We start from the raw sequence: 15005 nt of genomic DNA, 5'->3' as shown, positions 1-15005 counted from the left end.
AAAAACACTTCAGTCTCTGGCCTTCTAATTTCACACGTTTAGTCCCTGTACTTTAAAATTTCGGACCAATAGGTCCTTGCCGTTACTTTCCATCCAAAATCTCGGTTAAATCGATGACGTGGCAATTCTTTGGGGCCAAAAAGTCTATTCTACCCTCACTTTTAATAAATTTATTCTTTTCTCTTTCTTTCTTTTTTCTCTTTTTCTATTTGTTTGTTTGTTTTTTTATTTTTTTATTCTGTTTATCTCTTCTCCTCTGCCTCCTTACTCCCTCTCTTCTCTTCACATGCCTCACCTGAAACCACGCACCATTCTCCTTCTCCAACAACTGAAATCAGCAACCAATCAGCAATTGAAATTAGCAATCTCATATATGAGCTGCAATTCAGTTAATCAAACACTAGAGCTATTCCACCACACAAATCAAAAGCTAATACATTTCCAGAATCAAATTGAGCCAAATCACTACACAAATTTTGTGAAGCAATCATGGTGATGACTAGGTAGATACTTGAGCAAGAATTGAGAAGATAAAGCAGCTTTTCCACTTGAACTTGACAACTGCAAAAACCCAAGTAATTTGAGTATTCACCTTTCTCAACAAAATCAAAAAGCCATGAACTTTTGCAGGTACTTAACGCACAGGGATGAAAGAGAGAGGGGTAGAGAATTGAACTTGGACATGAACGATGACAATTGGGCCAAATGAAAAAGCGGAATCGGAAAGTCCGTGGATGAAGACGAGTTTGCCGGAGAACTCCGACTCAATCCGGCGCTGGGGGCAGTCGCGGCACATTTGATGCGCCATTCTGAGCTTCTTCTTCAGTTCTTCAATTTCAAGATTTCAATTTTTTGGGTTTCTTGATTTTCTTCTTTTCATTGCTAGCAAACCCACTACACTCCTTGCTCAATTCATCAAAAGCCAATACAAATCAAAAACCTAAAGTCCGAATCACCACAAACTTGGGGTTAGAGTCCTCCTAAATTGAATTGCACAACCGAGCCAATGCAAACCCAGAAATCCACCGCTGTACCTACCTCATGCTTTGGGACTCGTGACCTCCACCGGAACCCGACCTGCTTCGCCTCCGTCCCAGATCTCAATCTCTCTCTCCGCCTCGGAACCCAGATCATCCCACCGTCAACGATTGAGTCGACTCAGTATCGACCTGCTTCGCCTCCGTCCCTGACCTGGATCTCTCCCTTCACCTTGAAACCCAGATCGTCCCATTTAAGAGAAGAAGAAGTGAGAGTAACCTGAAGAAGAAGCTATGAGGGCGAGCACCGCCGAGGGCTGAGCGACGGTGATGGCGCCGCAGAAGAGGAACCCAACTTGGGGTAATTTTGGTTGTAGAGAACAGTGAGAGAGAGAGAGGACCTTGGTGAAGATCGGGAAGAAGAGAGCAATTTGCCTATTCCCCCCCCCCCCCCCCCCCAAAAAAAAAAAAAAAAGAAGAAGAAGAAGAGATAAACAAAAGGAAAAAAATTAAATTAAAAAAATGTGAGAGTATAATAGTCGTTTTATCGCGAAGAGACTGCCACGTCAGCGCTTTAACGGAATTTTTGGACGGAGAGTAACGACAAGGACCTATTGGTTCGAAATTTTGAAGTACAAGGACTAAACGTGTGAAATTAGAAGGCTAGAGACTGAAGTGTTTTTAGAGCAAAAGTTCAAGGACTAAATACTATTTAGTCCTAAAACAATCGAGCCTATCAAGTGTGGTCAAGAGAAAAACCTCTTAATTAGTTCCCTCATCTAACCTGTCAAGTAGAACCTTATTCAAGGCGACACTCATCACTCTAGTAATTGATTTTTCGCCAGTAAGGAATGATTTATTCGCTATAGGAGATGTTTTCTGCCCTGTAGGTGATAATTTTTCCCCGCAGTAGAAACCTGAGTTTGCAACTAGAAGATTAAAGCATCATCAGTCTTGGCTGTACCACCACTGAGCAATTCCTCCTCTTCTTTCTAGTTAAAGATTCAGCCAAATCAAACATCGATTCACAAGAGTTACCTCCAAGCCAAGATACCTAATAGTCGTGCCACCTGCACAAAGCTAGAATAGGCATCAACACCACTCAACCTTTCTTATTTCCAGGGAGAGACCAGACAGTCTGAGCCTAGTCGCTTACTTAAAGCTGGAGATTTTGGAACCGTAGTCACAATGGTGGTCGTTGGCTTTGCTGACCAAAATCGTATTATCATCATAACTAGAGCAAGAGCACCCAATGCTAGCAGTCACAGTGGCAGTGGTGGTGGCGCTACCGCAAATACCTAAGTAACAGCCTTAGGATCTAATGGGGCCCCACACTAACAACAACAAGTAAGTATTAACCATCAATGTGGACTTAGGGGGAGAGAAAGCAGAATGAGAGCAGTGTTGCTGTTGGAACGGACCTCCCAACTGGTTGGGCAACTATGATAGCTATCGCCTCCAGTGGAGGAGGACCCTGACATCCTACAGAGTCATGCCCAAGCCGCCCCAAGTCCCACAAAACCCATGCACATACAAATACTATAGTCAAGATCCTTAAAATAGAAGACGAAAAATTATACATATCATGACGTACAAAAAGTTTTCAAATCCATCACACCAAGACCTGAACCACCTCTTCATATTCTAGCCTTCGGCGGTGGTCTAGAGGCGGTGCGACGGGATTGGTGATGCCACGGTGGTGGATCTGGTGCAAGGGTTGTTGGCTTGGCTAGTGGGCTTTAGTAAGTCCATTGTTGATTGGGTTGGACAAGTTTCGTGAGCTAAGTTAGGCCAATGATTAATTTTAGTTTATTTTTTACTGTTTTAGATTATTTTAATTGTCTAGTTAATGGTGGCTTTATGCCGGTAATAAGTCTCTACCATATTTTGGTATGGCGATGTGGGGTTTGTCCTAGATTGCACACTCAGTGTGCCTTATCTAGCCTAGCGAGGCGGCATTTGATCAAATAGACGCAACCTCCTGGTGGCAAAATGCAACGAAGTGTCGCCGGATTTATTTCCTTGCAGCAACTAATCATTCCATAGCTTGCTGCCGGCATACACTACTGCCCGTAGGCGCAGGCAAGCGATTGATCAAATCACAAAGGGGGGGACATAGAGGCAGCCGCCATGAGGTTGCCCAACCCTGTCATAATCACCCAACACCAATTGCAGTTTTGTAGACCCTTAGTCCCTTTGCGAGGACTTTGTAGTTGTCAAAACAATCTTTCATTGGGCATTCCTAGATTGATACCTTACGGAAGATAGGTCAAATATTGGAGATGGTTGCCGTGAAACACTGCGGGTCAAGCATCGTCGGATAAGAAAAAGCAAGACCGGCCACCAAGACATGGTCTACTCCTTGCTACCAAGAGCTTAATAGACCCGTACCATGAAGCATTTGTTGAAGGCATTGTACATGGTAGGCCAGTGCACTAACGCTTGAAAGGAACAAGGAGCTTACTAGAGTAAGACCTATCTATGAATTGGAACTTACAAATGAATAGGATGACAAGATTATGATATCATCAATCACTTGTTTTATCGATTTAAGATTGGTGGGATGTCTTTTCTCAATGAGTAAGATAGGAAGATTTTTATTTTTTTTAATGATATCATCTATCACCTTTTTGATCGATTTAAGATCGGTGGGATGTTTGTATTATCAAAGTCTGCAACCTTTCTTGATTTAACATAATAAGAGAAAACAAAAGAGGGATGGGCGGGCAGTGGAGAGTACATTGAATTTCGATTGTAAGGTTGTCTAATCAATGAAACAACTTCATTCCCCTCAAAAAAAAAAAAAGAGGAACTGGAGGTGGATTTTCAGGTGTAGTGGTCCTCTCTTTTTCAGAAAAGGTAGGTGTCTCACGTGAAAACCGCTACCGGGGGACTAATATCGCCTAATCCTCTTTTTTTAATTAAACAAAAAAGAGAATAACTTTCAATCCTCTTCTGTTATCTGCTTCTGCCTTGACCTCTCAATGCTTATGTACTACGCTTTGTGATCGAGAAATAAAGACTAGTGCTCGAATTTGAGTTTCCAGATAAAGTTTGATCTATATTAAATGTTTGTTGATAAATGTCCAGACATATCGACCCCTCTGTCCGGTAGAGACACCAAGACTCGTCCAAACATCATAGATTTAACTAGCTGTTCAGCCACAATAACCTGTTTGAAATCATGATCTACTGCCAAAGACGACAAACCCTCTAAAGTAGCTCTTGTCTGATTAGCTTGTAACACAGATCCTGCAGAGACGGATTTTGCTACCACCAGTGACTACCTTAGGGCTTGAATGACCTGCAACGTTTCCACCAGGTTCCCAAGCTCCAGCACTGTTAATCAAGACAGGAGGTTGCCACTTCACATCAATCTCCATTCGTAAAACAAGAATTTTAATTTTTACCTTGGGAAATATCTCAGACAGCAAGCAGTCTCAATTCTACGCACAGCGCCAACGAGAGGCAGTGTAGAATGCCTGACAACAATTTCACATCTCATTTTTGAAATTGTCCAGAGTAAAAGCAACCTAGCATTATCTATCCTATCCCACTTTGTGATCTCCCCCACCTTAGGGAAAATACTCAACAACCGTTGATCAATTGTAGTGATACTAGCTAATTGACCCTAAAACTGATAGAGAAGCCAAACCACATAGCTCGTCCCTGGACTCATATAGTAACAAATGATCCGGACTCTCAGGGTGACATTTGCATATGGGGCATTATGGGGAGGAGCTGAGTCTTTGAACAAATTAAACAGAGGGTATAGAAGTTAGCAGCAATGTTCCATGTATACTTTCAGACAGAAGATTGAATAGAAGGCTACTCCTTAGCATTAGCCTTATGATAGCCTGACCTGACAAAGGCAGCACCAGATTTCTCTGATGGCTGAATCTTTATCATTTTCCCAAATGGAAGTAAAATTGAATAGATTTACTAGCATGCTTCTCCTCGGAAGGAAAAATTTAATGGGATCTAAATTCCACAATATACAAACTGTTTGGAAAGACTCAAATTATGCCTAGATTACAAGTCTGCAATTTCATGAACACCAAGATTCCATCTCTCACTCCAAGGATTAATCCACTCATCATTAAGCTAGAATCTGACACATAGTATGGTCATTGAAATTTCTACCTTCCAGAATCCTATTCCAACCCCATAAATCTCGAGACCCTTTACTAGCAGATGGGAAATCAACATTAAGAATGAAAAGTATAAGCCTTTAAGGATTTGAACCCAAACAGCCTTAAGTTGCTGCAGAATTCTCATTTCAATAATTCACATCCTTGACAAAACTGTTAATCCTGAATGTTATTATCATCATATGAATTTACTACTCTGCAACAACAGCAATGGATCACCAGGCAATATTATTCTACTTCTACTGAAGAGCAATTTCGTCATATCAACCAAGATGATATGAATGTACCACCCAAAACTTTGAAACCTTTGATTGACATACGAAGGTCTAAACCTAAAGAACTTTTAAGTAGCATAAGAAACATAGCATTGGAGCTAAAAGTTTACTAAACAACATAATTGAAAGAATTACTTGCCCACAGACCACAACAGGAATCAAATCAGAACCAAATGTGCAACAATAGGGTCAAAGCACTCCTGGAAATGAACACGACATAATAATTAGGCAAAATAGGTGACAGTATCACAACTATCTAGATCAGCTACCAGCATTAATTAAACAATACTCAAATAGGATCTAAGAGAAGCATCTGATATTATGAGAGGAGAGTCTGACAAAAGCACCTTCGATAATCTGAAAAATCAGCTACCAACCTGTACATAGATGATTCTCTTTGGGATTTGCAACAAGAAATTGGGAAAGGATACAAAAGTTGCAAACAAATCCACATTTTCGTGCATTACAACAAGGCATCGATTTAGTGTGTTTTGGATCTTAGACAAAAAGGTAAAACAATGGGGATTAAATCCGACTTGGAAGCAAGCATAAGTACTCAAAACCTTTTGCAGCAACCCTTCCCCCTTGAATATCATCTGCCACTTGATTGCTAAATATACCTTTATCATCTGAAGATTCATCAGTGCCTCATGAATCCTACTGTTATCATCACAACAAAACCACGTATCCTTGGGAGTTTCTGCAGTAAGATGCAAGAAAACAAAATTCCTACTGTAACAACCATAAAATATATAATAAAACCATTAATGATTCAAACTCAGTTTTAACTTCTCAGTCGCAGTACTATACCTTAAGCAACTGACGTGAAACTCCTCAGCCCAACAAGAATTAACAGTAAGAAAATATATGACAACATGGTTAGAAAAGTAAAATTTTGAAAATTTCTGCTCACAATCAGGTGACTGAACAGAGTACTTATAAGTAATAAATACCAAGAAAAATGGAGTAAATCAACCAGCGAAATCTATTCTTGAGTCCTGGAAAAGGATGATTGTTTGCATAACAGTGATAAAAATTGAATTTTGACTCTGGTAAAACCCACAGAACTGCTGTAGCAAGAGCATTGTGTTCAGACTTCAGAGGGATGCAGTCAGACTCAGACTAAGAAAATTGATCCTCTAGGCTAGAAGTTTCACATGCGCTTATACCATTGAAAACTTGCTAGGAAACAGCTGTACTTTACTAGAGCAACAAACCTTGCGGAGAACACAAACCAATTTCAAATTCTTGTGTCAGACATGTTGTGATACTTGATGACCCTCCAAACAGAAACTTTAATACTGTTTCCAAATTATTGCTGAAAAAGATATCCTCCTGAAATCCCAAAATTGATATGTAAATCTGAAATGCCAAAACATAGAAACTGTACTATCTACAAACTACAGCCGAGCACACAATCAATCGGAAAATCGAATACCAACAGTCAAGAGAAGGACAAGAGCATCCATCACAATGAAAAAAACAGAGAAAAGAAAAAGATTTAATGTAGGATCTGTTCATGGCTTCATGGTAGAATCCATAATCTTTAGAAAACCAAAAGTTGAAGACTGAAAATCTGAAATAACCCAGCAATAAGAATATATTTCTGTCCACCAATCTGCTAAAGAAATGTAACCCATCACATATCCCAAATAAAAAGAAAATGAGAAGCTTTCACTTGAGCGAGACATTAACCATTTTACCAATTCATTTCATAAGATAGGCTAGAAATACAAGAGCAAGGTCAAAATAGTTACCGAAATAATACTGATATAGAACAAGAGTAACCAAATGATAACATGCCTACTAAACATTGTTCAGTTCTACGAAAATTTCTATTACACCCAGGCTCAAACAAACATCATTAACTCAGGCCTAGTGTACACGTTATGCTCCTCATCTTCCAGCATAGGATAGGCTGCCACAAGAGCATCTTGAGCTCCAATATATAGCGAGTTGTAGATCTTCCAGTACACCTCCCTAACCTTCCTAGCAGGATGGAACAGTCCCTGGAGACAGTAGTTAAGAACAACAGCAGCACCCAACGCCACTCTCATCCCTTCGATGGCTTCCATCACAGCATTAATAACATGTGGAGACGTCTCAAAGATGTTTGGCCACACATAGTTTAGCAAGTGGACTAACGCGTCCTCGCAACCCAATCCAGCTACTCCCAAAGCCATGTGCTTTACAGCAGAAGCTGCAGTTTGCCTGTGAACCAGATCTCTGTCCATCAAGGCATCCTCAAGCAATGGGGTCACTGCATAGATATAGTCTTTCCCCATTTCACCAATGTACTCAAACAGGAAAGAGAGGGATTTCAAAACACCATTCTGAACATTAAGCTCTGGAACACGGTACTCATTCATCAGCGCTGGCAGAACAGTAAAAGGAGAACATGTTTCCGCTACTATTGCAATAGCCACGGTGGTGCAAACACGGTTCTGACGCTCCTGCACCTTCAGATTGTTCAGCAGAGTAGCAAGGACATCTTGTGGGCCAATGGCTTTTGCAATGTACCCAAAAGTGTTCACTGTAGCTCGCCGGATACCCTTCTTATGGGCCTTGAGCATCTCAAGAAGCTCAAAACAGATCCTCATCCACTCCCTAGCTGGAACAAACTCAGCACCACGGTCAGCAATACGACCAACCAGGTCTATACAGTTCTCCTGGACTTTCTCATGCCTATTCTTCAAAATTGGAGTTAATCTGGGAAGCAGATCTTTGATCGGAGGAGTCATCTTTGTCATACCAATAACATTGACAATTGCCTTTAGTGCTCCCAGAATTGATCCGAGAACTTCTGGGTACTCTTCTCCCAAATACTCATACAAGACAACACCAAGATGACCCATCAGTTGTTCCTCTTGGCACTGCTTCATGACAACAGCAATCCTTGAAATAAGGTCTGCAGCTTGCTGTCTGACCTTTGCACTCTTGTTATTCAAACGCCACTTGATGGTACCACAAATCTGGGGAAGGTAAGGTTTCACCCTCTGCCCAAGAGAATTCACAACTGCACCAAACCCATTAAGCATGACATTTGCATCATCACTGGTCTGCTCTTGGAAGGCATAAAGGATACCATCGATGAGAAGCTCCTCCAACCGAGCATCAATATCAGAAGCACCCAAGTTAACAACCACCTTCTCAATTGTCTCCATAACCATTCGCCTATATGGTTCACTCTCATCTTTAAGATCCTCAACAATCCTCCCTACTATATCAGCAACACCCACTTTGTTTGCTATCTCCACAGTTGTTTCCACCAGTTGCCTGTAGTTTCTCCTATCCAAAGCCATCCTTCTAACCCAGAAGTTTCTGAAGAACTCAGGGAGAATGTCATTCCTTATATAATCAGCCTCCACACCTTCTGTACTCACACATTGTTTGACCACCTTGAGCACTATTTTCTTCATTTCCTCATCAGGAGACTGGAACTCTCTAATCAATATAACCATCACTTCTTTTGTATAGTAACTAGCATACAATGCATCCATAAGAGGAATAATGAAACCGATGGCCTTCAAGAAAGCAGCCAAAACCTTACCACGGTGAGACCTAATACCCTTCCACAATGGCTTCAAGACAGAGTCGAAGCTTTCAATACCGTAAGGGGCAGCAGCTTCGGCAAGAGCAGCAAGAGATAGAGCAGTAATAGTCCTGACCTTCTGATTTTCATCACTCAGACCATTCTCTATAATTTCCACAAGGGACCTCAAGTGGGGAAGAACAGCACACCCAATTAAAATTGCAATCTGCTGAACAATCTTGATTCCAGTGTGCCGTGCTTGCCATGATTTCTTGCTCTGACAAACAGCTTTCAAGAATGGCAACAGGGCAGGAATACCAAGAGCAGAGGCAACAACACTGAAAGCTCTAGCAGTAGTATTTCTAACATATTCATCAATGTTATCAATATCTGGACGCATGGCTGCAATCATAGTAGCCAAACCAGCTGCTTTACTAAGATTGGAGATAATTTCTCTCCCTTCAACACGTGCATAATAGTCTTCATCAATCAATAGAGGTTCAATCACAACAAGAATTTTATGCACATAAGGGCGTACCAATTCATCCAATTTATAAAGCACTCTATCAATTACCTTAACCAAAAGATGCCTCTCTTGATCTTCCAAAGTGGGTTGCATTAGCAAAGGGAGAATGCGGTTGAACAATGGGCCAGCACCAAAGTCACGAGCTTTATCAGTAAGCTGCCTCAATGCCGTCTTCCTCTGCGGTGGCGTACCATTCTTAACCTTGAGCAAAAGCTTCATAATCTTCCTCTCTTTCTGCTCATCAGGGGACAACTCCTCCTCCTCATCTTCATTCAACAATGCACCAAAGTACTGGTAGTCCTCTGGCTTCATAAACGGCAAGCCACCTGGAAGCTCCTTGGGCACATCAAACTGCTGCCCACGATTCTCTTCTGGAATAGCATACTGAGGAGTCATCATCGGAGTTGGGGTTGCCACCAACTTCCTGGCTGGGGTCCTAATCGGCACATAAGTTGGTGGTGGATCCAAAATCTTGTAACCCTCTTGTGGAAACATAGAATCCAGCTCTTCATCAGTCAAAGGCCTATTCCTCTCCTCAATATCCTTCTCCCACCTCAACAGATTGTACTGCTCCGGCGTTATGGGACCTCGGAGATTAATGGTCCCTGGTGTCGGGGTCTCAAGCCCAGCTCCACCAGCAGGAGTGACACCAGGTGTGTACCCACCCGGACCAGGAGTTGCCACAGACCCTGGCGTCGCACTGCCCATGGTAGCAGGGGTCTCATCCCACCTAGACCTCTGTCTTTTCGGTGTAGGTGTGGCCATCCCCGGAAGCTTCGGGGTCGCATCCCAAGTCATCCCAGCCGGAGTGGCACCAGGAGTAGCGCCTCCAGCTGGAGTGGCATCCGAATCCACAACCCTACCGGGAGTCGGTGTCTCATCCCAACGATTCCTCCTCCCCATCCCGGGAGTCGCATCAGCTACTCTCCCGGGCGTCGGAGTCGCATCCCACCTTCCGGGAGTTGCATCAGGCAAGTCCCAATCCGACGTCGTCTTGGCCTTCTTAACCGCCTCCGCTCCACCATCCCCATCCTGGGACTGGTCCCACCTATTCCTCCTCTTCTGAGCCCCTCCTGCCTTCTCCGGCGGTGGCGGCGCCGCCTTCCCCGATTCCTCTTCCTCCTTCTTCTTCTTGGCAATAAGCCTCAGAGTCTCTTCCTTCTCCCTCTTCAGCGCCTCCTCTCTCATAATCTCGGCATAAGTCCTCACAGACGGGTCGGGAGTCTTCTCGCCGGCAGCAAACGGGTCGTGCCGCTCCGGCGATATGATCCGATTCAGCCTCCGGCGGCGATAATCGTCCTCGCGGTCGATAATCTTCTTGGACTTGGGCATCCCGGAGGCGTCGTCGTCGTCGGCGTCGCCGCCTCTGGGCATGTCGTTCATCAGCGACTTGGGGGCGGTGTAGGAGGCCAATCTCCGAACGACGTCGTTGTCCATGGGGTCGAGATTCTCGTCCTCGTCGTTGACGGGGATGGAGGAGACGTAATCGGACTTGTTGGTGGCGCCGTAGAATTCCTCGTCGTAGGTGACGGAGTTCATGGAGGCCAATTGCTGCTCCATCCTTTTCCGCTCCTCCTGGGTCTTGGCTATCTCTGGGTCTGACATCGTTTAGGGTTTTGATCCGAAAAACCCTAGATAGATATATACATGGAGGAATTGGAATTAGGGTTTTGAGTACAAAAATTGAAGTTTGGAAACTGAAATAGAGATACTAACCTTGATAAGAGTCTCTGTCGTTGAGAGTTGAGAGATGGAGACGAAATCGAACAGCGTTTTGTTCTCTATGCTACTAGTGTTTGCGATATAACGAATTTTGATGAGGGATTTGGGCCTTGTGGATAAACTAGGGTAATTGGCCTGTTATTTGCCGCAGTATTGTCCTCAAGGTCGGTTTACTTCTCTTTTGACAAAAAAACATTGGGTGGTTAGACTTCCAAATTTGCTATTTGGACCTCCAATACTTAGTACACCTCCAATTTACTTTTTAGAATACTTAAAAAGCTAAGTAGACCTCTTTATTTTTACCAAAACACTCTTGAATATGAGATACAACAATCTGTTACTCTACTTTGTATCTGTATTTTCAACCACGAGAAAAAGAATGAATCAAAATTACATGATATTACTCTCTTATGAGTAAGTCTCTCCTGGACCAAAATTAATCAGAGGGTTGGTTCTCGATCTTGACATGTTGCTGGAATCCATTTGAATTTGCTAAAAGAAGGATTTCAAGGGTTTTGTTAGAAGATCGAGTAATAACTATATCATAATATTCAATTAATTTTGTTTAAGGAAATTCCAAATCAGATTGTTTTTAATTTACTTTTGTATTCAATGATAATTATTATTTTTATTAATTGGTTTAGGTAAATTATAAAACTATATAGGCAATATAAGGAAATTCTGGAAAAAAAAATTAATTGAATGTTATATTTGGGGGAGGTAAGAAGAGTTTTTTTTTTATCCTATTTTTCTCTCTGTCTTTATTTGTCTTTTCATATGAGTTGGCAAAGTTTATTGATAATTGAAAAAAGTTGGAGGTCCAAATATCAAATTTGGAGGTCTAACTAGAATCACCCAAAAACATTTCAAAAAACAAAAAAAAAATGCTTGGAATTAAACCTTTTTTTTTTAATTTTTATAAATAACTCATATACAACAATTGATAAGGAACAATTTATGTCACTAGACCAAATAATATTGTGCAGAATTAAAAATTTTAGATATGTAAAACTCTTGTATTTTGTCGTGGCATCCGAGAGATACATTGTACTCCCTTGTTTAGAGAGAACTTTATTCTCTATTAAGTGTTGTAAGAGAATTATCTTTAGTGGGAAACCTCACACCTAAACTCTACTAAAAAAATCAGACCTAGCGCTCTGCTAGCTTCGAGAAACCCCTCGCGGCGGCTTCTTGTATCTCCCTATTGCTTGTCAATGGTGGCTATGGTGGCCTCTAGGTTGCTTATTCTCCTTCTAGTTGCGTTGGGTAACGATGGTTTTGTGAGGGTGTCGGGTTTTGGTGACACTGCTACTACGGATGCAGGTATTGCAACTTGGATCGGTGGCGCTGATCGAGTGGTGTGCTCGGGGATAAACCGAGATGTCTTTGGTCGAAATGGGGTCTCGGTTGCTCGAATTGCAAAGTGGATGAAGGAGCCTGGAGATATGTGTGCTCTATGTGCGTGGTTCGTGAACGCGGTCATGGGCGATGGGATCAGATTGGGTGTGCCCAACTCTTGGGTGGATTTGACGGCGGCGAGCACTGTAGTGATGATGGTGTCGTATCTGTCTTCCGTTGATGTGGATGGTGCTGGTAGCTTGAACGTTGGTAGGTGCCACAGTAGCAGTGGCAAGTACGGCGACGGTGGTGGCTATTCAAGCGGTGGATGTGCCATTTATGGAGGTGCTGATCTTGAGGCTTGGGACAACAATACTGACGGCATGGTCAGGCATAGTTGTTGGTGGTGGTTGCGGGAGGGAGCAGTTGATTGCTAGGGTTTCTGTAACATTGGACTGTTGAACTCCATCTTGGATGTTGGACTTAGGCTAGACTGGGTTGTTTTGGGTCTACAAGGCCCTTAAGGCCTTTTTCTTTATTTTATGTTATGTTTTAAGTTTAGTCATCCTTCCTTCTTCCTTGAAGGAAGCTATGACTACTAGTAATATTTAATTTTAATTTGGGTCTCAAAATCTCGCCTCAAGTAATGACTAATCGATGGGTGTGGGTGGTTTGGTTTTAGGCGAGCACCTAGATGTCTGGGTAGTTAGATAGAACAGGTTGAGTAGTTGGGTGGAATAGGTTGGGCAATTAGGCTAGGCGGAATTCACGGTGAAGCTTTTACAGAACGATAGAATTTGCGGCAAGCATGGTAGATAAATCAACTTACGTGTTGAGCATGCTAATTTCAATGCCAGAGGTGCAGACAGAGTTAGTAGAGGAAAGCAAGATTCTGGTGCTGGTGGAGACCGTGGAGGTTGGATTGTAGAAGCAGAATGAGATATTGCTAAAGATTGTGGTGCCGAAACTGCCAATATTGTTGCAATTATGAGTGAGAGGATTTTTGGTTTTTGGCTTTTTTGATATATTCCAAATGGGCTTTTCGATTTGTTGTTAAGCCACGTTGTCCTCTTGCATAAATGATCGTGGCCTTTATTTCAATTATACACTTGGTAATCATGCTTCGTTGTAATCGAGTTATCTTTTCGGTATGTAACCGCTATGTCAAAGCAAATAGAGTAGCCGGTAGTGCACTCTTTGCTAATTGGTGTTTGTTTGAATACATATATTTTGCAGAGACTCCTAATATCATTTCAGGACGTACTCTAAATGTTTATTGTAATCAAGGGTTTAAGATCAATGTCCCCCCCCCCCCTCTTTGTATTCGACAATTTCATTAATAGAAGCTTGAGGGCAGCTGCACCAGCCCTTTATTTAAAGAAGAGCAATGTGATGTAATTATATGTTCTTTAAATCTATTCTATCAATTCTTTTACTCTTTTACTCTATATATTCTTAATTATACAATTATATATATTAAAAATAAAATTAAAATTAAAAAAAGCTAGTCTCTTGGCCACCGCTTGACTAACGCCTAGCAATTTTTATTATCTTGCTCCTAAGACATGAAAAATTACTTGTATTAAAATTCAATTTAGTGTTGACTAATTCAATTTCATGTTTTGTAGGAAATCATGACAAGAGAGTTAAGATGTTAATTTTGAGCCATGAATGTGGAAATTGAAGTCTAATTGCGGAAGTGAAATTCTAATGAAATTCCCACGCACGACCACTTTTGGCGGCATAAGTGGCAGCCAACCACCACTCATGGCGGTGCCATATATTTTCCGGCCATCTTCATGGAGGAGCAAAGAGGAGGAATAACATTGCATCTATTCCAATATCACATCAATTCACTATCATTCTATTTAGGCGTCATAATTTGGCCCGCGAATCAAATGGGTTAATGGAGGCTCGCAAGGCCCGACAGTTAAAAGCTCGACCGGACCTGCATAAAACACAACCAAAAATGTAAATTGACTAATTATCAAAGTGAAAATACCAAACAGAACAATATTGTACTATAATCAATAGAATTTCTTAACAATTAACTCACTATATCAATAAGGACACAGAAATTGCTAACGCAGTCTAAACCTCTCCACTAAGGAAACTTCACTGCGTGGCTTTTAACGTAGCCAACACGAAAAATCAATCCAATATGAATCAAATGAGTTTACAGTAAACAAGTAGTGTTGTTCATAACAAACACATTCACTTAGCAACAAATGTTAACTTGATTTATAACTGATGATCTAACTTTTACTTAATCATTACTCTATCAACAAGAGCCAATCAACCAATCTTCCTTGATCTAGGCCTCATCAACGGGCCGGGCCGAGCCGAGCCCGGCCCATTGGTAGCGGGCTTGGGCCGGGCCGGGCCTTACTCCATTTTTAAATAGTAGAGGGCCGGGCCGGGCTTTATTGTAAATTGAAGGATCCAAGCCCATCCATTTAATGCGGGCCTCGCGGGCTTTTTCGG

General features: G+C 41.9%; 1 protein-coding gene and 1 long non-coding RNA gene across 2 annotated transcripts; both read right to left on the bottom strand.

Moving 5' to 3' along the window:
* Positions 1–384: 384 nt before the first annotated feature.
* LOC121049712 lies at positions 385–1417 on the bottom strand. The gene is made up of 2 exons (XR_005801134.1): positions 1039–1417; positions 385–940 (listed from the first exon to the last, which is right to left on the bottom strand). It is a non-coding gene; the product is annotated as an uncharacterized LOC121049712 (long non-coding RNA).
* Positions 1418–7080: 5663 nt separating this feature from the next.
* On the bottom strand, positions 7081–11339 carry LOC112170100 (splicing factor 3B subunit 1). Its single transcript, XM_024307252.2, has 2 exons — positions 11178–11339; positions 7081–11092 (listed from the first exon to the last, which is right to left on the bottom strand). Exon 2 carries the CDS (start codon positions 11064–11066, stop codon positions 7254–7256), a length of 3813 nt encoding a protein of 1270 aa, XP_024163020.1. The 5' UTR covers positions 11067–11092; positions 11178–11339; the 3' UTR covers positions 7081–7253.
* Between the last annotated feature and the right edge of the window lie 3666 nt (positions 11340–15005).

Source organism: Rosa chinensis, chromosome 6, assembly GCF_002994745.2.
Source record: "Rosa chinensis cultivar Old Blush chromosome 6, RchiOBHm-V2, whole genome shotgun sequence".
Lineage (NCBI taxonomy): Eukaryota > Viridiplantae > Streptophyta > Magnoliopsida > Rosales > Rosaceae > Rosa > Rosa chinensis.
The sequence above is the reverse complement of the archived record's forward strand: the minus strand, read 5'-3'. Positions and strand labels throughout refer to the sequence as shown.

Bases quoted from the DNA above. Each gene is read 5' to 3' on its own strand.
- LOC112170100 (XM_024307252.2), bottom strand. From the start codon at position 11,066: ATGTCAGACCCAGAGATAGCCAAGACCCAGGAGGAGCGGAAAAGGATG.